The sequence below is a fragment of the Leptidea sinapis genome, chromosome 46 (genome assembly GCF_905404315.1).
Source record: "Leptidea sinapis chromosome 46, ilLepSina1.1, whole genome shotgun sequence".
Lineage (NCBI taxonomy): Eukaryota > Metazoa > Arthropoda > Insecta > Lepidoptera > Pieridae > Leptidea > Leptidea sinapis.
Window position 1 is genome coordinate 4,143,259 of NC_066310.1, and position 26,957 is coordinate 4,170,215.

A 26,957-nucleotide genomic window follows, 5' to 3' on the forward strand; every position below is an offset into this window, starting at 1 on the left:
CGTGAATATTCTTCGGAAAGTCGTTTTAATCTGAAATAATATATAGGATGGTTTTTTGAAAAGGGCGGTAATGGCCAAGTCGGAGACTTAGAGGAAAGTCATGGAAGTAGTCATGCCCTCGATTTATAAGTGACCCCGCAAACTGCAGACTTTCGATCGGCCGATAGTTTGGTTGAGTTCGGCTGTTAAGTGCGCACACTGGCCCGACTAAAGTTGGGTCTGTGATGAGTGCGCACACTAGACAACTATCGGCCGACAGTTTTAAATCGGCTATTGATGAGTCTGGCCGACTAAACAATCGGTGGTATGCGCGCCTAGATGAGCGCTGTACTGATTCAACAGTCGGCCGATAGTTTGCTGACGGTTCAGTTTGAAGGCAATCGTGTAGCCCATCAAACTTTTTGTCGGCCAATACCGAATCGTTATAATATGTGCACTGTCATACATCTTCATACTTATTAAGAAACCAACCAAACTATCGGCCGATCAAAAGTCTGCAGTTTGTGGGATCTCTAAGAAACCAATAACTTGTTTTTTAAATTTCTTAAACTTTTGACGGAAATCAACGCCAATGATTTTTCAAAAAAAAAATACAGCCTGTATTATTGAACCAAATGACTCTGTTGCTGATAAGGATCAAACTTTTTTTTTACCTTATCGCGCCCAAAAAGTATCACTTACAAAAGAACTAGGTACTTTTAAGTGGAAAACTTAAGGAAATAAATTGAACGTACATGAACAGTGATCGTATTTACTCTGCAATGTCTCACAATATTCTATGTTAAAGTGGCTTGCACTGACCTATGTTACAAAATGCTATTTATGGTACAATCTTGAAAGGTCGAATGTTTTCTGATGAGTCACGACTACAAAATAACATTCAAAGTGTTTTCAATGGTGTGATAAGTTTAGTTTTAGATGAGGCGCCATCAAAAACTCGTTTTAAGTAAAAAATTCCAATGAAAGTTGCTTTTAAGGTTCTATAACGAAATAGTTTCCCTGAGAACCCTTTTTGATTTGTTTTGTCAATTAAATCACTAAATTTTTTGATAGAAATGGCGAAAAAGACAGTAGAACTGATAAGAAAGTCCCACCAAACTACAAGTACCTTGCTGTAGAAATACATTATTTCAGAGAAACTGTTTGTGTATGTGCATAAAAATCTATACTCACATCCCAAAAATAATAAGAGAGGTATCGTCAAATAGGAATTTCTCATTTAAATTGAAAATATACCTTAGTAAAAACTGCTTATATTCATTAGACGAATATTTTCAACTAAAAACTTGACTATATACTATATAATACTGCTTCTAATCTTTTGTTAAATCTATATTATTGTAACTAATGATTTAGAATTTGCACGTCATAAATGTGGCAAACATGTACTTAATAATATTTATGTAACATGTTTATGCAAATAAAAACTTTGACTTTGACTTTATGCATACGGCCAGTGGAGACCTTGGACTTTCATCACGATCGTGAGCTTCCTACCATTGCTCAATATTTCAAAGAGCTTTCACGACACTTCTTCGACAAGGCGACCCTCCTTTACACCCTGGTGAGTCACCTACATAGCTCAAATGATTGCGAAACTGAAGTGGCAGTGGGCAGGGCACATAGGTCGACGGACTGATGGCCGTTGGGGCAGTAAAGTCCTCGAATGGGAAGCCTCGTACCGGAAGACGAAGCGATGTTAGGCCCACAACAAGATGGACCGACGATCTGGTCAATTTGGATGAGGGCAGCGCAGGATCATCGTGGAAATCTTTGGGGTAGGCCTTACTCCAGCACTGGACGTCTTCCAGCTGTTTATGATCATGATGACGATGAAGCCCTTGTATACTGCATATTACCAAAGGAGAGTTGCCTACCACCAAGAGCTGCTGTCTGTCCTATAAACCGCAAAAATCAGACAGCTGTTATTTTAACAGAGTATGTATTAACTACTGCCGTTGTACCAACAAATTGATGAGTACAAAAGTAGCCAACATGTAAAATAAAAAAAAACTTTATTTTACAAATGTATTTCTACCTGCAAGGTGTTAGATCTTGTACGATCTTGCAGTACACTTCCGACTCGCACTTGGCCGGTTTTCTTGTAAATCTCGCCGCATATAAACCCCCTTATTCATAATAATCTGCTAACTTAAAGCATTGCTAATTCTCACTCTGTCTTCTTCTATTGACCTAAGTCAGAATGAGGAAAAGCACTCCTTAGCGGCTGTTTTAAGTTAGCGGACCATTATGAATTAGGTGGAAAGTGTTTAACTTTTACGCCACCAAGTTTATATATACAGTAGATCAAAACATAACTTTTTATTACCCTGGAAAGCTATTATTTATGTCTTGAAATATTTGAATTCTTAACGAGATAATTGCTGGTTTTATAGCGGGCTGGTTTAAATTTACACGCTATTCCTCATTATGTCTTAATTATATTTGCTTACGTTTCTCTTTGTACTAAATAAAGATCGGATCTAAGTCACAATTTAATTAAGTTAAAAAGTTTTTCTTTTCCTTACTAAATTAGTCTTTAGTTTTGCACTGATTATTTGCTTGACAAACTTTTGATAGTGCCTTCGCTTTAAGTTAAAACAGTATTTTTCCGTTTAGTTTTTTGTGATATTTATACAAAACGTTAAAATAAAGGAAGCTTTGGAACAGGGACAGGGAGTTTGGGTGGGATGAAGTACGTTCCGAGTGTCACGGTGCGGTTTTATATATTTTTTTAAACTCTAACCAGCTGTGGTCGCCACAACCACATTTGTCTTGAGTCAGCCTTAAACATAACAGTGCTTCCGGGACGATACACATGAGTAACTTCATAAAAGCGCGAGCATCTTCCTCATCATATTCTCTTGCAACACAGACTCCTGTGTGTTCACAATCGGCGTAACGGACAGTCCTAAGTGCAAAGGCTGTCTGGCCGAGGACGAAATGGTCGCTCACGTAATCCTTGAATGTGCGGGGGTGGCCAACCAACGGGCAAAAACCTTAACGAATACGAGGTCGCTCCAGGAAGTTTGCGAACACCCCAGGAATGTTCTGAACTTCTCGAAGGAGCTGGGCTGGTTGGAGTAACTGGCCATTACTGCACGCAAAATGGACCCATGCTAGTGGTTTAATTGCGGAAACAGGAGCCCCTATACCATACCAGACTCCTGTGTGAGAATATGTGTGACTCGTTCTTTTGTTCTCCTATTCCGTGAAAAAGAAGCTACCATTTTCTGAACGTTGAAGCATTGACTTTTCCTAACATTCGTTGGAAAATCTTGACAAAGAAAGACCTATTTCACCAATTGGCTTTTTCGTTCAGGTTCAAAGCAACATACCCAAGTTTCGTTTCAGTCCTTTTTTTAACCATTTTACGAGACCACTCTTCACGCAGTGGTTTCTGGTCAACTTCAATCATGCGGTATCGGTATCGAGTCCAAAGCTTCCGAGCCCTTAGATGTATATTTTTTGCACTTGATACCTATATCTGAAACAGCACAACTTTGCTGTCATGCATTTTTTTTAATTTCAATCATTCCTATGATATCATAATGATATAAATAATTCACCAGTGGAAGGCTTCTTTGCACAGGATGCCGGCTAGATCATGGGTACCACAACGGCGCCTATTTATGCAGTGTGTGCGAAGCAGTAATGTGTAAACAATACTGCGTTACGGTCTGAAGGACTCCGTAGCTAGTGAAATTACTGGGCAAATGAGGCTTAACATCTTGTCTCAAGGTGACGAGCAAAACATTAGTGAAAATATATTAGAATTTATGTCGTGAATATTTTCTCGAGTTAAATTCATTGCATTCATTTTACGAAACCACTGGAATATTTGCATGTCTGTCAAGATGAACTTATGCCTACTTTTAAACTTATAACAACTTCAGCTGTAAATGTTTCTAGCAAATAAATAACTTTGACTTTGATTGCATTGCATGACGACCCATATAGCCGAATGGTTAGTGACCCCGAGTACTAAACTGGAGGACCCGGGTTCGAATCCCGGTAGGTGCACTGATTTATGTGACGAATATGAATGTTTGTTTCCGAGTCATGGATGTTAATATGTATTTATGTATTTTTAAGTAAGAATATTGTATTAAATATGTCGTTGTCTTGTACCCGTAGTACAGGCTATGCTTAGTTTGGAGCAAGATAATTTGTGTAAAAAAAGTGTGTCAATATTATTATTATATTATATTATTGCCCCCACAAATCTATGTTGTGATGCTACACATCGTTTTGATTTTGTAAACGCTGATGTTTTTCAAATAATTGTATTATAAATGGCCATTCCAGAATCTTCCACCATAGCCCACGTACATCGTGGGAATCCAAATGTTCTTGAATAATTGTTGTCGTGAAAGTTTACGACACATTCAAAGAGTCGAGCACAATCGTTGGCCGCGACTGGTGAATCATGAATCATTCATGATGTTCACATTGATTGGTGCAATGTCATGAACTTGATCGAGCCACAGGGGAAGTAATAACATGTTAATGGGGAATTGAATTAGGCCAGCACGCACATTATAGTTTGTAAACTGACTCAAGTGGACTTCAAGGGTTATCTTTATGTGATAACTTTAAAATTACAACGATTTTTCGCCTCATCTTTTTTTTTAATGAAAATAAGGGACGAGACGAGCAGGACGTTCAGCTGATTGTAATTGATACGCCCTACCCATTACAATGCAGTGCCGCTCGGGATTCTTGAGAACCCCAAAAATTCTGAGCGGCACCTCCTTGAGACATAAGATCATTTGATCAGTAATTTCAATAGCTACGGCGCCCTTCAGACCCAAACACAGTAATGCTTACACATTACTGCTTCACGGCAGAAATAGGCGCCGTTGTGGTACCCATAATCTAGCCGGCTTCCTGTGCAAAGGAGCCTCCCACTCCTTCCTCATCTGGATGTGTAGTGTTTTTCTACAGTGCGGTTTTCAAAAGACTTTTTCCAGCTAGATGATATATGTACGTATTATTTTTTTTTGTATCGCGTACTTTTTTGCCTTACTTTACAATGCAGCAGACAGCAGACATAGGATAGGTTTTATATCAAGTCAAAAATCAAATCAAAATCACTTTATTCATGTAGGTCACGGAAATGACACTTATGAATGTCAAAAAAAAATTTTTTTCTTATTGAATCTACAGCTACTTCGTAAAGGGTTGAGCTAATGAGAAGAAGTAGCAAGAAACTCATTGCCACTCTTTTAAATCATGATTTACATTTTCATCACTATTGATGTCATGATAATGGCGAAATACCATTGAATTAACTTTGAGCGTAACTGCGTACGATGTTTTGTTATCTTTCCATAGAATCTGATGGTGTCTTAAAAATGAGTGAATGAGAGATTTTTTACTACAATAAACCAGTGGATTTTATATCGCAATAGAACGATCAATCCATATTTGAAAATATATTTTCTGATTTTGTAAGTTTTATTTTTTTTACTTTCATAATATCAAATTTCTTTCGACTCTCATATCTTAGCGCCTCAATAATTTTTGTATAAACATCTTACACCTTATCAACATGACGACCTGTATAGCCGAGTGGTTAGAGATACCTACGAGGTCCCGGGTTCGAATCCCGGTAGGTGCAAGCATTTATATTATGAATATGGATGTTTGTCTCCGAGTCATGGATGTTTATATATATTTATGTATGTTTATATGTATTAATGTATGTTTAAGTAAGTATATTGTATTAAATATAACGTTGTCCTGCAACCCATAACACAGGCTATATATGCCATGCCTACTTTGGGGCAAGATAATTTGTGTAAAAAAGTGTGTCAATATTATTATTATCTTATAATCATAAGTTTATAATTAATATAAACTTGTTCTTGTACGATGCTTGCTTAATTTTTAAATTTTGTGGGTCCATTCTCGCCATCCTCCTTCATGTCTTATAAAATCTATTTATAGATACAGTCGTAGCTGATGTAAAGGGTATAAAATATAGAATGGTGAGTGGTGGCAAAAGTGATAACCTATTATAAGAAACCCCACTCATCCGTCAAGAGCTAATTTACAAAGAAATAGTCGGCTTCTTACTGTTTCCAAATGCAGCAGTTGTTTTAAAAATAGCGGTGCTATCCATCAACAAGTTTCGTGAGTGCACAAAACAAATTTGTTTACCAGAGTGATGGTGTGTTGGGGTATATAATTTTTTGAAGTCAAAACTTCTTTAGCCGCATTGAGCACTTCGTTTAGTGGATTTTGAATGAGACTGACCTATCACGCTATTTAAAACCAATGTGACCAAACTACCAACCAAAAAGTTCGGCTAAGTCTAGTTAGCTAGTCTTTTTTTAGGTTATGTAGGTAAGTATATGCTTTACATCATTCTAGACAACACCTAGACAACCTGAGAGTTGAATAGGACATACCAAGATTTTAGACCATTTGCGATTCATGCGTCACTCGAACGGTAGCTCAGCTGGTAAGAGCGCTCGAACGTGCCCGAGAGGCGCGGTGCGGGTTCGAGTCCCGCACCGTTCATAAATTTTGGTTAATTTGTATAATATACCATAATGTTTATGTATATACATGCGCAGGCATTGTTATACTATGCAACATATATAAGTTATCAGCTGACACAGTACAAGTTGCCTTGAACCAGAACAGATATAGTGTAAAATAAACAAGAAACCGAATGTTACACAATGCGGGGTACATAGATATAATTATTATTAGACAGATTCCACGCACACGTTACCAGTGAATAGTAAAGTTATATTCGAATAGGATTAAATGATTATATATCTTGTGAGTGAAGATGATTTTTGTAGTTTGGGATTTTACCCAATTTTATACCTCCCCTCCCCCCTACTCCTTAAGCTTATTTGCTGTCTTACTCCTACATCTAGTTTTAAGGTAGCCTCCTTCAGTTTTAGTTCGCTTTCCATTTTGTCTTATCGGAAAACGTACAGGGAACAACTAACGTCAGGCATTCCTCGAACCCGCTTCTCCCTAGATTCTTTCGCCGTAAAACATTTGAGTAAACCTTTAGTAGTAGTTGATTTGTTCAGCAATACAGCTATAGACTAGGGTAAATCGGTCCTTTCGCTACTCCTCAAGATTCTAATACAACATAGATGATATTACACAAATAAAATTTGAAAACAAAATTTATGAAAGATGCGGGGCGGGACTAGAACCCGCGAACTGTCGTGTTCCGTTTCAAATTTTATTTGTGTAATTAATCCCAGAAGTGAGGTTTATCACTTTAAAAACATAACAAATTGTATAGATGATACCTATTGTCTCTGTTACGTACTGATGGTTCCTTTTAACATTAGGTAGTTCGTGCTGCAGATAGAACTCAGTGTACGTTCAATGTACACGATTGTAAACCATACAGGGAGGCTCCTTTGCACAGGATGCCGGCTAGATTATGGGTACCACAACGGCGCCTTTTTCTGCCGTGAAGCAGTAATGTATAAGCTTTATTGTGTTCCGGTCTGAAGGGCGCCGTACCTAGTGAAATAACTGGGCAAATGAGACTTAAGATCTTATGTCTTAAGGTGACGAGTGCAGTTGTAGTGCCGCTCAGAATTATTGGGTTTTCAAGAATCCTTAGCGGCACTGCATTGCAATGGTCAGGGCGAATCAATTAACATCAGCAATCAGCTGCTCGTGTCGTCCCTTATTTTCATAAAAAAAAAGATTGTAAACGCATTTCGCCCACACTTTTGTGCCGTGGCCTATAATTGGAGATGCTCCGTCTGATTGTACATAGTCAATGAAACAATACTCGCGTATGAAGTAATTATCGGGCGGCTAGCGTTGGGCGGCCGGCGGCTCGATTGTAACGCACTCTCTGTGATAAATTGCTGCTTTAATTGAGTGATTACTGGATTGACTGGGTAACTGTTACATCGGGCATTGGTCTCGACCTATATTTAGTTTTCCCCGTCGTTGTTTTTTAGTTAGAAGCGCAGTAACAGGCGTGAGATTCGTCCCGCGACTGCAGCGACGCCATTCTCAATGAAATTGCTCATGTTTTTTCACTTTAAGATGAAATATATCTTTAAGTGAATAAACGTGTACAATTTTTCTTCATTAATTTCACTTGATGTCGAGAAATGAAGTTCTTCTATTCATATTAATTACCTACTTTTTAAAGGATTAAAACGCATATTATAAACACGGACGAGTAAAAAAAAAAGAACTCCGTGTCACCTTACATAACAGTGAAGCACCAAAACAAGCCTTTAAACGTGTAAAATATATAGCCCGCCGCACACACTTACACTAATGCAAGCCGATCGGCCGCCATTATGAGTTATGCCATCGTTTGCGTCGCAATAAAATATTTTAAAAATGCTGTTGTGCGTTGTGTAAAAGTGTAAAAGCAATACTATAAAAGTATTTGTTGCCATATATGGTTATTTAAGAGAGAAAAAATTGTGAAACTGGTATCCCCCGTAACCGCACACACACTAGCATAAAGGTGCTTCACTTGTTAATATCACGGCGCGGAGTCCTTCTTTTTTTTACTCGTCCGTGATTATAAATATATTTTATGCTTCGCTTGCTTATTGGTCAAATCAAATAGTTCTTTGGTTTCCTGTTACATATTTCCGTTACTTTTTTACGAATTTATTTCCACAAACAAAATCTAGTGATATAGAGAAAAGATGTTTCACATCAAAAATGGGATAATTTTATTACATCAATACTAACTACTCTAAGCTTTTTCAGAGTTTCTTTATCCTCGTAGTCAATTCTATCTGATCATCGAAGTCGTAAATCTAGAAGGCAGGAAGAGGTTAATCATTCCATTTTGTCGGAGATTAAAGCCATCTTAAATGCTTGTACAATACGAAGTATACAATGATATTATCCTGTCTGTCTGTTCGTCCAACAATAATTATTTTACTATATTACTATAGTTTTATGTATGCAATTATTTTATTAGTGTAGGTATGTTAGTACGTTTGTATTTTTTATAGTTATATGGAGTAAGAGTTGTTGCCATGCAGCCTAGCGAAACTCTCTAAGAAGAGAGCGATTCACTCGATTGTATGAAACGTGCAGTCATTGATAGATTGACAGATGACGGCTATAATATTGTAAAAAACGGTGATAGGCGAAATCCACTACGTTTTAAGCAACTGTCGCTTTCAAACTTAGCTGGATTATACTTCGTCACCAATCGCGATACTGTAATTACTACTATTCCACACTTATGTCAAATGACTGCACTTTTCATACTAAACTCAAATTTAAATTTTTACATAGGCTGTCCCGTCTTTTACTTAGTAGTATTTACATACTCTTTGCTACCATTATCTTTCATTAGGATTAACGTAAAAAAAATTGAAAAATATAATAGTAGGATGAAACCTATTGGAAAAGGAAGAGAATATAACAAAAATGAAAACATAAATTACGTTCAATCTGAGGCCAATTTCAGTCTTTTTGTAAAAGATAAATATAAAAAACCAAAAACTTCGTTATTTTAATTTTTCACATAAATTTTGAGGAAATGTGAAAAAAGTTTGAAAATTTGTAGACCTTTTTATTACCTATAACTTTGCCATCTAACTTTTTTTCAAATCACTTGTAGTTTTGCCGGAAATCGCGATAAACTGTTTTTTACCCTTAAACACCCCCCCTTTTCCACTTCCTGACCTCAGATCGCCCGTAATTTATTTTTCCTTTTGTTATATTATCTTCCACCAATGGGTTTCTTCGTATTATTATTTTTTTTCGTCTCAAAAGCTCTCGACCATATATCAAGAATTATTTGGTCTAGTAGCGTGTGTGCTATTCCATATATTATATTATAACTAGCTGACCCAGCAAACGTTGTATTGCCGATATTAAAATCGCGATACAAAAGTAACTGTTGATCGTAGATGGGTGAAAAGTTGTATGTATTCTTTAATGCTGACTCATAATCAAACAAATTTAAAAAAATATTTAAAAAAAATTGGCGTGGACATGGATGGTGGACATCATGATAATCGCTCAAGCAGTTTCGAAGGAGTTTAACTACAAACACCGCGACATGAGAATTTTATATATTATATCTATCTGAATGGTGTTTGTACATTCTTCTTAAGCTCATACAAACGTGCGGCTACTGTCAAAACTCAAACGTCACGAGGCATCAGCATTCATTACAATAACAATGGCTTGTTGAGAGACAATGGGGTCCATCGGTGCTCCAAGTTACGACGAGCTTACAGAGTAACGGATTAAAGCAGATTTCCATTGTGCAACGGCTTACAATGGAAGCGCCAACGAAAAGCATATCTTAAAGTTGTTTCCTATTCATCTATTACCAGCGTTTCGTACGAAGTTGATATTGTATTTATCAAGCACAACCATAATCTTTAACGGCCATTTTCAATAACGTATCTCTAGTTACGGATATATTGCTATCAACGTTTAATGACAATATCTTATCTATCCATAGTTATGCCCAATATAGTTTATAGTCCAATGCTTTATGTCGATAGGTTATTGAAATATAAGTAAGCGTAAAAGGATAGATTTGTCTACCTCTAGTAGTTAAACTAAGGATAGATAGGTTATTGAAAACGGCCGTTAGACAACAGTTATTTTGAGACAGTTTGTGCATCTATCGACATTAGCAAATTAAAAGTGTTCTTATCTTGAAAAATGAATCTTGTCACAGTTGTGCATAAACTGCTACTTTTATGATAATGAGAGATTCGCGTGCAGAAAAAAAATATGAAAAACAATTTCTAACGTTTTCTTCTTTTTTTTGATTGGTTATTGAATCTATCGATGAAAAAACCACTGGTAGTTTCAATGTATTACAAACGATGTGACTTAAAATGAATATCTACTTTCAAATTTTAAAACTGTTATCATTGCAATTTATTTGGGAAAACATCTTAATAAAAAATTGTCTTTCATATCTTGGTAGGTATTTTATATTATCACTTTATATTACTAGGGAGAAAGAGCTTTTCCCCTAATGGACTGCATTAGATCCCTCGGCTTCGCCTCATACTACGATTGCCTTGATTCTTTTTCATCAGACAGTTAACACAGTTGAACACAAAGTTAATTTGCCCATTAGCTTCTCTCCCCAAAAGACTTGTATCACTAAATAGGTTTACATAATATATTACTTTCGACTCGGAATAATAATAAACAGAACTGTCTAGTGGACACAACACACCACAGCTGAAGCGTGCAACAGTGGCTCCATTCATTTCCAGATTTGTTTTTATTTCACATCCACGCTTCACGCACACATGTCCAACTATATGTGTTTACACACGCTGCGGAGCTACTGTAGTAATAATGATATTGTTATGACTGCCAGTTTGAATGTTACCTGGCATAACTTGTATTTATGTGATACCATAGCTGCTAAAGCTTGACGGGAAACTTCTGATCTGCAAACTTTATGTGTGACAGTTGTTCGAGTAAAGGCAGCTCAAGGGCAGGAGGCTTACAGTATGGGGAGTGATGAGGCAACCGCCCATGGACATCCGCAAACAACAGGTGTCAAGAGATGCGTTGCCGGCCTTTAAGAGGAAAGTAAGCTCTTTTCTTGAAGGAAAACAGCAGCCGGTAATAAATTCCACAAAGTGGCTGTGCGAGGTCAGAAATTTCTTGTAAAACGCGTGGTTATGGAATGCCAGACGTCTATGTGATGCGGGTGGTACTTTGCACGTAATGTCCGGTGGTGGAATTCGGCCGCTGGAATCAACCCGAACAGCTCCTCTGAGCACATATCACATATGCCATTTATTTTGAAGCCAATAGAATAGGGTCTTACAATTATTTGAACGTCAATAAAAAAAATCAGCCATTCGAAAATATATAAGTTTTATCTTTTGTCGGTGACGCAATATCTTTAACCGTTGACTCTCACCACGGAGCCCCTGGTTCGATTCTCGTCCGCCATGTACCAATGTCTTTTCTGTTTTCTAATTGATATGTTCGTTTATTCGCCGCCTTAAAAGGTCAGTAATGCTCCTGTGATTCCTCTGGTGTTACAAGAGAGGATGGGCCGCGGTGATCACTTATTTGATTGGTCAATTGACCAAGTTATATGTATTATTGTTTGTATCTTCTGAAATTCAAATTCAAATATTTTTATTCAAAATCACATATTGAACTTCAAAAACTACGACTCATTCGAAATAGACTTTTTTTTATGAAAATAAGGGACGAGACGAGCAGGACTTTCTGCTGATGGTAATTGATACGCCCTGTCCATTACAATGCAGTGCGGCTCAGGATTCTTGAAAAAACCAAAAATTCTGAGCCTCACTACAATTGCGCTCGTCACCTTGAGACATAAGATGTTAAGTGTCATTTGCCTAGTAATTTCACTAGAAAGGGCGCCCTTCAGACCGAAAGACAGTAATGCTTACACATTACTGCTTCACGGCAGAAATAGACGCCATTGTGGTACCCATAATCTAGCCGGCATCTTGTGCAAAGGAGCCTCCCACTGCCTTAGACCTGAGAAGAGAGAGAACGGGCGCAAGAAATCAGCTTTTTTTTAATAAAACTTGGATTACAATGTAATATCGTACAATAAACATTTACCCCCTTATTCATAATGGTCCGCTAACTTTAAACAGCCGCTTAGGAGTGTTTTTCTCATTCTGACTTAGGTCAATAGAAGAAGACTGAGTGAGAATTAGCAATGTTTTAAGTTAGCAGACTATTATGAATAAGGGGGTTATAATTTAAGAGCCTGAGGGTGTTCGCTTCATTCCCAGTCTGTGGTATCATCAAATATCCGAGAATACGTCATTATTAATGTGAGCATAATTGTATAACTTGTAAACTACTTTTTAATAGATCGCTTTAAATTAGTCATTACTTTAATGTGTAAGTAAAATTTCTAGTTAAAAGATCTATAACTAATCATGGTGAAAATTTAATAGGAATCTTATGTGGTTCTTTCCATAAGCTCACAACTATTTTTATCGTCCTTGTGTATCTCCTATTATAAAGCTTTCTTCTCTTCGTGTAAGTGTTCCCATAATTGAGAAAGCCACTTAGTTTTACATAAACAAAGGAGTGTCATTGACTTCTGAAATTATAAATTGATTAGCATACCAATATAATCCGTAATACATTAGAATAGAACTTGAATTAGAATGCAGCTATAATATAATGAGTTTACCTACCACATTTAGCATAGAAATATAATCCGTATGTCAATCGGCAAAGGACTCGAATTAGTATGTTGTAATGGGTCAGGTGATGAGTTTGCCTAACACATTTCGTCCTGAGTTTTGGAACATAAGCGGCTATCTTATCAAGCCTTTTGTAAATTCTTCAGCGTATTTGCCTTATGCAATGCGCCGTAATAACTATTTAGATTTGGTTATGTTTGTTTTTCATAATGCGTTACTTTCTAGATAAGGTTATCAATTCTACGTTCACAAAATCGTCACCTTTTTGCTCTTAATAGTGATTTTCATTATTGTAACACTAGAAATAAGGGATTGCTTGTAATTCTAGTAGGCTTCATTAGATACATAAAAGCTTTAAGGGTAAATGTATACACTTTTATAATAAGTCCCAGCCACTGTTCAGGCATATATTAAATTTAAATGTTTTATAAAAAAATGGCTGTCGTAAATCCTATTAGCTGAATATCTAAGTGATCGGACAGCCTGGGACTAGATTATGATTATTTTATAGCAATAGAAATGACTGTACAATATTGTATATTTTTATTGAAAAGAGCTCAAAAAAAGAATGCTGTCAGTGTTTCTTGTCCCGCTTCTTCTCTCTCAGAGCGCCATTTGTTTCCGAAGCGGTATTAGTATCTAGTATATTAGAAATGACATCAAAAAGAATTCTAAAGGAATCAATTTTGAGAAAATAGATGCCTTTTATGCCTTTTAATTTACGAGACGACCGTATGCCCAGTGGTTGGTTAAATTTGAATACAACATTTATGAACGATGCGGGACTCGAACCCTCGAACGCTCTTCCAACTGAGCCAACCGTTCGAGTTGTGGCTTCATCTACAGGATCTGCTTTACAGTTAACCTGCTCAACCCCAATATTTGCATGTTAGGTGCTACTCAACCCTAGTAGCGGGTTCGAGTCCCGAATCGTTGATAATTTTTTTTTAAATTTAATTTGTGTAATTAATCCCAGAAGTGAGGGTTATCATTTTAAAAAATAAGAAATTGTTTTTTTTTCCTATAGGGAACATAATAATATAGTCATTATAATGTTGCCCCACTTGCATTACAATCTAGCCTTAACTTAGACTAATAAGTAATTCTACTTTAACTTAAACTGCTAGATAGATTAAACTAAGAATGTGTCCATTAACACATTTCTTAATGTCTCTATTAAGGGGAAGACACTTTGTTCATGTGTCTTTTAAAAAATAAAAAATTGCGTATGATATCGTAATTTGTGGCGTACCTTGCGAAGGTGTAATTCGGCGGCAGGAATTTCATGGTATTTGTTTCTCCTCCTCCTCCCTGCTGACCACCCTTCTGTATCACTTTCTCTCGTATGATCGCACTCCATCTATTCCTGTCTCTGGCGGTGTGAAAGGCATCGGTCGTCAATTTCACACCATCCAGCCCGGGTACTGGGTGGCGCCGATGGTTAGTCGGGTCGCCCAACATACCCATTTTCGGTTTCTGATACCATAAGGGGGGTTTTCATGGGAAAATAAGCGCGGTAGGCTCCCACATCCTTCCGCATCAGTCTTTTTAGAGGGTATTTAGATCCTCACGGTCACTGATTAGAGCCCACGAACATCCCTATGTCGGGTTAGTTACCTCCGCCCGATACTCGGTGTTAACTGTTTTACAGCATGGTTAGGTCTCCTCCACACCAACTCTCCTCCGTTCTCATTCGGGCTTGGGACCGACAACGGCGGAGTTGGTATTTGTTCATAAAAACCATTTATCCCCTTATTCATAATGGTCCGCTAACTTTAAACAGCCGCTAAGGAGTGTTTTTTCTCATTCTGACTTAGGTCAATAGAAGAAGACAGAGTGAGAATTAGCAATGCCTTAAGTTAGCAGACTATTATGAATAAGGGGGTAAATAAATAAAATACTGTTCATTTTTCTAAAATACTGTTTAATATTCTTCAGACCTGAATATACTTTATTTCTTGTAAAAAAAAGTTGGCAAACCTAATCACTGGTTACCGCCCCGTGGGCTCTAAGTCCACACAGGGATGTCGGGTTAGTTACCACCGCCCGATACTCGGTGTTGACTGTTTTACAGCATGGGAAGGTCTCCTCCACACCAACCCTCCTCCTTTCTCATTCGGGCTTGGGACCGACAACGGCGGAGTTGGTATTTGTTCATAAAACCATTTACCCCCTTATTCATAATGGTCCGCTAACTTTAACAGTCGCTAAGGAATGTTGTTCGCGATGAACAAAAGAAAGATTGATATCTTCTTAAAGATTTACATTTCGTCTGTCTTAACAGGATTAGATAAAAAAGTTCTTGTGTAGTTGAGGTGTCGTGTGCTAGTAGCTGAAGTAGAAGAGTGAATGAACGAATGTTATATTTGACAGATAGATGAAGGATGAAGTATGATTGACAGAGTAGGTAAATGGAGTAATATTAGAGTAATTGTTTGATAGGTTTAGGTGTATGACTCGATATAATAATAAGATTAAATTTAATCCAGTCGACGATAGGAAATCTGGCGTCGACAAATGTTTTTTCTCATTCTGACTTAGGTCAATAGAAGAAGACAGAGTGAGAATTTGCAATGCTTTAAGTTAGCAGACTAAGGGGGTTATTCTTTAATAATGTCATGCCCATTCTCAAAAATTGTTTCCTTATTGCGGCAGTGATAGTGAATCATCAATCATAGTGTACCAGGGGCGTTGACCTCTTACATAACCACGAATTACACAAGTTTACGACCGACCGTCCGTAAATGCATCGACGCCTAACATTTTTGAGAAATATGAGAAACTCTGACCTACGCCTTGTTAGTAACAATTATTTATTGCTGATAATTGTTAGTAATTAATTTGTCAGCGCTGCATTTAGATTGTGTTAATAGACCTTGCTGATGGTGGTAAGTATTACTGCCTTTGGTATTTATTCAACTGAGTCAAAATTATATAAGTACACTAGCTGACCCAGCAAACGTTGTATTGCCGATATTAAAATCGCGATACAAAAGTAACTGTTGATCGTAGATGGGTGAAAATTGTATGTATTTTTTAATGCTGACTCATAATCGAACAAATTTAAAAAAATGTCAAAACATTATAAAAAACAATTTGGCGTTTGACATTTAGGGGGATGAAAAATAGATGTTGTCCGATTCTCAGACCTACCCAATACGCACTAAAAAATTTCATTAGAATCGGTCAAGCCGTTTCGAAGGAGTTTAACTACAAACACCGCGACATGAGAATTTTATATGTACATGATACTAAATCTGACTTATTAATAAACGCAATGTAAAGTTATTCCAAGTTAAAAACTTTATCGGCCTTACAAATAATCTTGGTATAAAGTTATCCAAATGTTTTGAGTTTTCTTAAGTGTTAATTACGCCATTATTTGTCTTCAAACAATTCGACACGTATCTCGCCTCTATACGAGGCATCTTCAGGACATGTTGACTCGCCAAACTCTGGCACGAGATATCAAAAATTTGCGGAATTAACACTAAATAAAACTCAAAACATTTGAATAATTATGAATTTCGGCAATGTAACACCTGGAGCCCTATTACCAAAATCGAAATACGAAGTTTCGGTTGACGGATCGTACATTTTCTATTACGAAAGTGTTTCGGATCCGAAGATCGATACGAAGTTCGCGATTAGACATTTTCTCTTTCGTTTACCTTATTCTCAAATTCACTTCACGTTGACTTTTTCGCTGTTTCACCTCACTTTTTATGGTTGTGTCTATATAAACGAAGTCCGTCCGCACTATTCGGATCCGAAAAATTTTGGTAATAGGATTTAATTTGAAGTACGTCGTTCTTTCGTTTCGGACCGAAACTTCGGCTTTCGATTTTCGTAATAGACCTCGTGCTTCAATAAATTTTCTTGGAATAAAGTTATAACTGAAACCAAACCAAGAATATGCTAAATGTTTACAAATAGACATTTTGCTTATTCGAACGATTGGTTTATTCGAACGTTAAATTTGTCCCGCGGTTATTTGTAAGGCTGCCTGATATTCGGAAAACTTCTGAATTATCATTGTATTGACAGTGTTGTCAGCGACATAGTCAACATTTTTTAGTCTTGGATTATTCTCAGTTACAACTTTATACCAAGTTTATTTGTAAGAAAGTTTGTCTTTATGTTACCTTGGTCACTACAGAATTACATGACATGGAGAAGTAATTTTAAACTTGGAGTAAGTTAACACTGCGTTTATTAAAAAGACAGATTCTGTGTTATTACAAAAATGTTAAACATGTGTTAAACACTTTAAAAAAAAGTTCTATTACAAATCTGTGTCTTTCTGTTGTTTAGCGTTTACAATCTTTAGTCTTATCTTATATATGGACTACCCAACACTGAAAGAATCATTCAAATCGGACCAGTAGTACCAGAGATTAGCGCGTTCAAACAAACAAACACTGCAGCTTTATATATTAGTATAGATTATCTATCCATAGTTATGTCCAATATAGTTATACAGCCGTTTCTTTCCTCAGTTTAACTTCCTAGAGGTAGACAAATATATCCTTTAACGCTTACTCACATTTCAATAACCTATTGACAGATAGCATTGGACTATAACTATATTGGACATAACTATGAATAGATAAGATCTTGTCATTAAACGGTGATAGCAATGTATCCGTAACTAGAGATACGTTATTGGAAACGGTCGTAAGTTTATATGATGACAAATAGATAACAAAAATTGCGTTCCATTTATTTATTTGTTCCTGTACACTTAAGTTTATGTTGAGCTTAACGACGTTTTAGTTAAACACGAGCTAAACACTGTCTTGTAATAGAAAAGATAAACTCCATTTTAGACGTCCTTATTGTTAGGTCTCTGACGTCTTACACTCACGATTCGTTACTTTGTGTTTGAGAGCATGCTCAAAATAGAGGCTAACTGTCAAACTCATTTTTTTTGTCGTTTCGTCACAGCTGCCACAGCACGACTTTTTAGCAAATAATAAATTTATATAATTTGTACATATAAAGTTTTGGGAGTAGTTAAATACTAACATTATATGGTAGTAGACTGCAGAAGACATTATACTTACATAATATATTTTATTAATGCTCGTGAACGGGTGCTACTCGTGGTGTCTGGATGATCTTGTTACCGGGAGGTCTGCTTGATGTGTTTTTTATCATTATTATCTCCTTTAAAGTTAAAGTTATTATATATTTTATTTTATGAAATGCTCACATAATGCCTCTATATATTTACGGTATGTGTGGATTGATGCATCTACTATACTCAATAACTCTTGTGTTTATAAGTATTAATTTACTTTTTTCTTTTTTTTTTTGACTTACTCGTGTAAGCCTTTCAGTTTTTGACATTTGAGTATTTTGTTGCGTCACTTTGCATATATTGTAATTGAAATGATTTGTAAAACAATTAAAATGTAAATCTTGGCTTAAAAGAGTGGCAATGAGTTTCTTGCTACCTCCTCTCATTAGCTGAACCCTTTACGAAGTAGCGGTAAATTCAATAAGAAACAATATTTCTTTTTTTTTGACATTCATAAGTGTCAGTCAGTGTTGAATTTACATAAATACAGTGTAAATAAGTAACCGCTATTTATTATGTTTAGCTCTAGACACCGTAAGTGAGCCTATTTTAATGGACTTGTTATTTTTGTTTGGATACATAACAAACGGTTCCGCTGTGCTTTGATATACAACTACTAGATATGATATTGACCCCGCGCGGAGTTGTATCGTGTTTTGTTAAATTCAATATTTTTTTATTATAATAGTGATCCGATTCTCATGATAAAGTAATGTTCTTATCGATACAAGTAACAATAAAATAATATATCCCGATTATCCTTTCTTCCACGTTCTACAAAGCTGTGGAATGAGCTTCCTTGTGCGGTGTTTCCGGGACGATACGACTTAGGTACCTTCAAAAAAAGCGCGTACTCCTGCCTTAAAGGCCGACAACGCTCCTGTGATTCCTCTGGTGTGGTGATCACTTAACACCAAGTGACCCGTACGCTCGTTTGTCCTTCTATTCCATAAAAAGAAACTATTTTGTTTCACATTAGAGCATCGAATAAACGTACGGCATGAATTCGCGTAATCGGAATACACATTGGTTTATTACATAAATAAAAATACTAAAGAAAGAGCGTCGTTTTTTTTAATAGCGAAATTAAGAATTACAATTTATTAATATACTAGCGGCCCGCTCCGGCTTCGCACGGGTATAAAATATATAGCCTATGTCATTCACTGAAAATATGCGAGTTTTCTGTAGACCTTTTCAATTTGTACAATATTTAGTACATTATTCTGATAAATCTCGTAGGGTTCGGCCTGCGTTTGTAATGTAAGCGGTAAAAATGTAATATATAATGTGATGTCGTAAACATTAGAAACCTCAAAAATAACAGTTAGTTAGTTAGTTAACAAGATAGTTATTTCTCCACTATTTAATGGATGTTATTATACATATAAATCCTCTTCAATCACTCTATCTATTAAAAAAAACCGCATCAAAATCCGTTGCGTAGTTTTAAAGATTTAAGCATACATAGGGATATAGGGACAAAGAAAGCGACTTTGTTTTATACTGTGTAGTGATAACAGACCAAAAACCATGGGATGTTTGTCCAGTTCTATTGCACAAAGCAAGTTTTCTAGAAACCTATATTTTATCTTTCACTCTTGTCATTTCAATATTTCTTATTCCGTGTTCGAGACCTCAGTACCTGCTGTTTTTTGTCGCTCCCGATGGTGTTTGTTAAAACAACAATGACTTAAACAATAGTTGATTCTAGTCGAAATGGACCAATTTAAATTCCCAGCCTTGTTGTGTTGAACTTTATAGCCGTTTTTAGGATTCCCGAGATTTATAACCAATGTGTTTTTAATCTGTTTTGTGAATGCGATGTCGTAACATTAACAACTTTTTATTAGCCTAGATGATTGTTTAAGAGATTTTTTGAGGATTGTCTGCAGTGTTCTTAAAAAATTTAAATGGCCTATTTTTTTGTTAGCACCTTAACATTCTTTTTTATTTCGTTACTTAGTATTATTGTAGTTTTTGTAACAGTTTTTTTTATATGGGTTTTTTATTAAGTATAATTAGCTAAGATAATTCATAAAGCGGTTTTTTAATGAAAATAAGGGATGAGACGAGCAGGAAGTTCAGGTAATGGTAATCGATACGTCCTGTCCATTACAATACAGAGCCGCTCAGGACTCTTGAAAAACCAAAAGAATTCTGAGCGGCACTACAATTGCGCTCGTCACCTTGAGACATAAGATGTAAAGTCTCATTTGCCCAGTGCTGTGGCTTCCCGTAAAATGCTGTATGCCAAAAAGTGGCCCGTGAATTGCTTGGATTTGGATCAGAGAATGGACTAGTGCGTAAGTAATATCCGAATTAGGTCCGAGAATTCTAGATCTGTATATTCACGGATACAGATCGGACTCTGATCGGACGTAGTGCGAAAGCGTTTTGATTTGATCATTTCACGCGATCCATTTGACCGCGTGCAACGTAGAGCAGCTCAAATTGTGGGGGACCCAGTGCTCTGTGAACGGCTGGATCACTTGGTGTTGCGTAGAGAAGTCGCTTCATTGTGTGTCTTCTACCGCATTTATCACGGGAAGTGTTCCGAAGAGCTGTTTAACCTGGTTCCCGTCGCCGAATTCCACCTTCGCACGACACGCCACAAGTTAGGATATCGTCCTCACCATCTGGATGTGTGGCGGTCCTCCACAGTGCGGTTTTCAAGGAGCTTTCTTCCACGTACTACAAAGCTGTGGAATGAGCTTCCTTGTGCGGTGTTTCCGGGACGATACGACATGGGTACCTTCAAAAAAAGCGCGTACACCTTCCTTAAAGGCCCGCAACGCTCTTATTATTCCTCTGGTGTTGCAAGAGAATGTGGGCGGCGGTGATCACTTAACACCAGGTGACACGTACGCTCGTTTGTCCTCCTATTCCTTAAAAAAAAAGATATTTAGTAAATTACGAAATAAAAACTGACTTCTAGTGATTAATGTTCAATGTTTTGTTACAGTTGGGTTCCTAATACTCGCGTTTTTCCTATGGGGCTCTCCCTACGAGAGGGGCTTCTTCTGCGACGACGAGTCTCTGAAGCACCCTTACAAAGACTCCACAGTCACTAATGTCATGCTGTACATCATCGGGATCGGTCTGCCAGTGTTCACGGTGAGTTCTAATAGATATTCTTCTTCTTCGTCGTAATACTTCAGAGCGGTCGTGGTCATCACGAAGTGAAATCTTTAGGGGCAGATGTGTTTCGCCCCACGAGGCATCGCCACTTTTCCCTGATGGACGACAGTCTGGTGCACTCATTCAATGTGACCGTCCCCGCCCTCTGGTGCCCTCCACTTTGCCCTGAACGACAGTAATAACGGAATATTTTTAAAGGATAAAAACGCGTGTTACTGTATTATTTTTTGATTTTCCCTAAAAGTTACATATTATTACACGATTTTTTTTAGCTTCACCTGTATGTATGTTTGTTTGTAACCGGCTCATTTGGGCGCGATTTTGACCCACTTTTAAACGGTGGGATTTCGTTCAAACTTCGTTGATTTATCGAGGACCGATCACCATTCATTAATTTGATAAAATTATTCAATTTTTTAATTTGCAGAATAAGATTTTTGTTAATTCATATAATTTTTTCATCTACTTTCGATGAGGCAGCCTTTAGTTAACGTTGACGTTTCCCGACCTTTCCAGATCACAATTTCAGGGAGACTGTAACAAAATGTAACGTAAAAAAAAACTACAATTGCACGCGTTTTAATACTTTTAAAATGTGTTTAATTTAAATGTGTTACACTCGCGCTAATCAAAGAAAATACACTATATTATTTTGGTAGCAATCTATAAGTTTTATATAATCTATTGTTATTTTTAATGCTTCTCTAGCTACTAGTACAGATGTGTAATGTTAATGTTAACCAGCCTAGCGAAACTCTTTATAAAGAAAAAAGTGATTCACTCGATTGCATGAAACGTGCAGTCATTGATAGATTGACAGATGACGGCTATAATCTTGTTAAAAACGGAGATAGCCGAAATCCAATACGTTTTTAAGCAACTGTTCACTTTCGTAGTATTTACATCCTTTCGCTTATAAAATGCTCACAGAATACCTTTATTTATTTATGGTGTCTGTGGATGATGCACCTACTGTACTCAATAACTTTTGTATTAATTTACATTTACTTTTTTGACTTACTCGTGTAAGACATTGACTATTTGACGTTTGATTGTGTTTGTTGCATCATTTTACATTTTACATATTATATTGTAATTGAAATGATTTGTAAATGGATGTAAATGTAAATCTTGATATAAAAGAGTGGCAATGAGTTTCTTGCTACTTCTTCTCATCAGCTCAACCCTTTACGAAGTAGCGGTAGATTCAATAAGAAAAATATTTTTTTTGACATTTATAAGTGTCATTTCCGTCACCAACGTGAATAAACTGATTTTGATTTGAGTTGATTTGACTTTTTGCTGTAAACGTCATAAAAAAAGTGCAATACGACTGAGCAGGTACTCACGATTTACGTTATGTCTCACGTAGTAAACCTTTCAAATTCATTAGTAACTCTATGGTTTATTACAGTTAACGATCGGCCGTCAATATTGACCGCAGCGCCGTCTGTTTGTCACTCCATTAGTTGTTGTCACCTATCGCTTATCTGTCGTGTAGCCTTAGTCGCCTTCGGTTGTGTTTGCTTCATTTAATTGACCTCCAAATTTTGGAACCGCTTGTACAAACTAAGAAAATTTGTTTGGTGGGATGACATTACTATTTATTTATTTTCCCATCGTTTTATTTGTTTGAAACTCCAATTATATTATCTGGTATGTAGTTTTTACTGGTATCATTTGTTGAAGCCTGTCGTGCTCTGTCACTCGACTAAAATATTTCTTTCTTGTTCATAAAACATAATGTAAACATTTTGCATATTCTTTGTTTATGCCTAGTTATAACTTTATACCAAGAATATTTGTAAGGCCGTTAGAGTATACGAGAAAAACATCGTGTTTTAAACCATGCAATAAATAACAAGCATTCTAATTTCTGCCTGTCTGTTGTCAACGGGCATCAACTGTCACCGGGAAGTATCTAATAAACCGCAATATTTGATAGCTAAAATACTAATATACTGTTCCAAAATGGCTCCCATGCAATTAAAAAAATACGGGTTGCACTCCGGGAGTGCCGGCAGAAGTGAAAAGTGGAACATTAACGTTGTGCATTTTGAATATTTTGGAATGGTTTGTGAATAATTTCGCACGAATTGCATTATTTATCAGAATAAAAGTACTAGCAAAATACATTATTCATTTATTGCACTATCATGCACAAAAAATGATAATTTAAATAACATAAAAAATTTAACACTCCTATTACAATTTTTTTACATTAAGAAGTTTATCTCTCAGAAAAATCATCTATAATTTCAGAACACCAATGAACGTAAGCACTTGTATAATAATTTTAAGATCTGCATTGTGTATGAACCTCTAAACGGCATATGAAGTCCTGGTACATGTTGCTAGGATGACACATGATCTCAACTGCTATGATAGACATTATTACCACAGAGTAGTAATGGATACTTACGTACATAGAAGATGGACACTAGATTCTCTACATGTAAATGAGACAGCAATACTCTGTGACATGTGTTATGTTTTCATGTTTTCGTTCTGGATGACTTTTACAATGCTAGACAACAACGGCCCATATTTGAATAATAACTGAAATCACCATGGCAACCATTGTTTGTTGGGAGCCGATGTACTGGGTCCAAACATAAAAATCGCATACGCGACAGCGATAGCAAATATTGTAATGTATCTCGCTTACTCTCTTGTCTCTGTCAAATTATTATTGTTCTTTAAGTGATGCATCTATTGTTCATCTTCTATCTACGCTATCACTTGGCGTTGCGTAGAGACGTCGCTTCATTGTGTGTCTTCTACCGCATTTATCACGGGGACTGTTCCGAAGAGCTGTTTTACCTGATTCCTGCCGCCGAATTCCACCTTCGCACGACACGCCACAAGTTAGGATATCATCCCCAACAGGGATGTGTGGCGGTCCTCCACAGTGCGGTTTTCAAGGAGCTTTCTTCCACGTACTACAAAGCTGTGGAATGAGCTTCCTTGTGTGGTGTTTCTGGGACGATACGACATGGGTACCTTCAAAAAAAGCGCGTACACATTCCTTAAAGGTCGGCAACGCTTCTGTCTCCTCTGGTGTTGCAAGAGATTGTGGGCGACGGTGATCACTTAACAACAGGTGACCCGTACGCTCTTTATTCCTCCTATTCCATAAAAAATACAATAATGTAAATCAATGATCAAATGAATCAAATGCTTTACTATGATTTAGCGTTAATGCGATACTTATCTTGTCGAGAAGAATTTATAATTTCCCGGAGTGATCTGATATCACGGCTACTGTGTTATGCCTCTCGCGATACTAATCTTAATTGCGTTCGTTTTGTGTGAAAGCTAAAACGAAATGTTGCAGCGATGAAAAGATATAAGATATTTTATATGGTTTTATTGATTTAAATAATAATGATGGTTCATTTTTAGGTTTTTTGGTTTTGCTTGAGCGCTTCGGGCTTATATTATTATACATTCAGATAGATATAAATTTTGTGTTCTATTCCATATATAAACCTTCAGGCATAGAGCATATTTTAATAATAAAAGCCTTTTATTTACTTTTCATGATGTTAAAAATATGTATCATAACTATGTTTAGTTCCAGATTGATATATGCATTGGCCTCTTTCGGGTATAGGCCTCCGCCAGTTGCCCCCACTTTTTCCTTAGCTTAGCTGTTTTCATCCAGTCTCTTCCTGCCAATTGAAGTATGTTTCTAGCGAGCTTTTGGTATTCCCTTTTGTCGTTTGCCCGGACCTGTCCATTCTGTTACTCGTTTAGGCCATCTTTCATCAGACGAACGGGCGATGTGCCCATTTCCACTTCAAACGCTGAGTGTGTTTTAATAGGTCTATCACTGTGGTTCTGTGTCTGATTTTTTTACTATTGACTATGTCGGTAGTCTTGATGCCAAGGATTCTCCTCTCCATAGCTCTTTGGCAGGTACAAATTTTTGACACGTTGTTTTTGTTAAAGGTGCAAGTTTGAACACCGTACGATGAACAGGGCAATAGACTCGAATCCACAACTTTTATCATATATAGCATCAATAAAAAAAAGACGTGTGGCACTCGGGGACTGCCGCGGTAAAGCAATTGCATAGCATTTTTTATCAACTTATGCAATTATAATTATTTATTTATTTTATTTATGCAGTACGAGAAGTGAGTAAAATTTTACTTGCAAGATTTGATTACAGACAGACAACGGGACAGGTGAAACTAAATAAAAATGCTTGTCATACTAATAAAAATTAAAAAAAAGTGTTAAAAAAAATAAAGAAATTAAAAAAAATCAAGACGTACCCCAGGCTCGAACCTGGAATAGCACAAAAAGTATACGTGTAACCGCTGTTTCACGGCAACTGTAATGACCGTGGCGAAATATTTATATAGATCTAGTAAGAAAGTGTTAGGTTATTTTCGTTACGGAATTTCTGGATTCGGTCTCCACGCTCAAGGCCCGCGATAAAAGCTATGCAATAGCTTAAAAGTGAAGCATAGAGCATACTCCCACCATATAGTCCGGCAAGGCATTTCTTGACTCCAGGTGTTACGGATGTCTATGGGCGGTTGCCTCTCTATTTCCGATCACGTAAGTCTTTTGCCTGTCTGTCCCTTCTGTGGTATATAGAGATGCAATAAAATTTGGTTATTGTTTGCCAAAGCCTCTTCTTCCGGGTTGAAGCTGCAACCATGTGATAGTTTATGAGTCCTAGAAAAATATCTTCACATGTTGGTGTGAACGGATTTAAAAAAAACAGTGTGGGAGTTGGAACGTCTCTCGCTTCTATAACCAGATATTTGGACAAGTAACTACCGGTTTCGTCTGAGGTTAAGTAGGCGAGTGTGTGGGATCACAGTTGAATGGGTAATTAGATCATTTGGCTGGTCGTGGGCAGGTCACCCGACACCTGCCTTTCAGAATTTAAAGTTAAGGCGCTTCACTCACCGCGAATATAGTAATAAAAATAGTCCAGTAGAGAGGATCTAATTTTTACATAATTTATTTTTTTGTTACTTTATTTTACCTAATATCATACCATCAAAATCTACGACTCATTCAAAATAGACATTTTTTTTGTGAAAATAAGGGACGTGACGAGCAGGACGTTCAGCTGATAGTAATTGATACGCCCTGCCCATTACAATGCAGTGCCGCTCAGGATTCTTGAAAAACCAACAAACATTCTGTCACCTTGAGACATAAGATGTTAAGTCTCATTTGCCCAGTAATTTCACTAGCTACGGCGCCCTACAGACCGAAACACAGTAATGCTTACCCATTTCTGCTTCACGGCAGAAATAGGTGCCGTTGTGGTACTCATAATCTAGCCGGCATCCTGTGCAAAGGAGCCTCCCACTGGTAACTAAACTAGTTCAATTCATAATTTTTATACAGACCACATTTTGCGGAAAGCAGGTCAGATATATATTAATCTGTGGTCGGGCCTTCTTGAAGTATGTAGTGAGAATGCGCCTTAAACGAACGGGATGTGCTACAAGTGGTCGTGTTAATACACGGTCGGCTGGCCGATATTGATTTGTATCGATAAATCGGTCAAGAGTGGCCCTTTTTAA

General features: G+C 36.9%; 1 protein-coding gene across 1 annotated transcript in view; it reads left to right on the forward strand.

The window, feature by feature from the left end:
• The window catches only part of LOC126977994 (putative phosphatidate phosphatase), a 120,712-nt gene that overhangs the window by 21,137 nt on the left and 72,618 nt on the right, over positions 1-26,957 (forward strand). Inside the window, exon 2 of the mRNA XM_050826728.1 lies at positions 21,224-21,375. Within this exon, the coding sequence (XP_050682685.1) occupies positions 21,224-21,375 (152 nt within the window). The remainder of the gene's footprint in view (positions 1-21,223; positions 21,376-26,957) is intronic.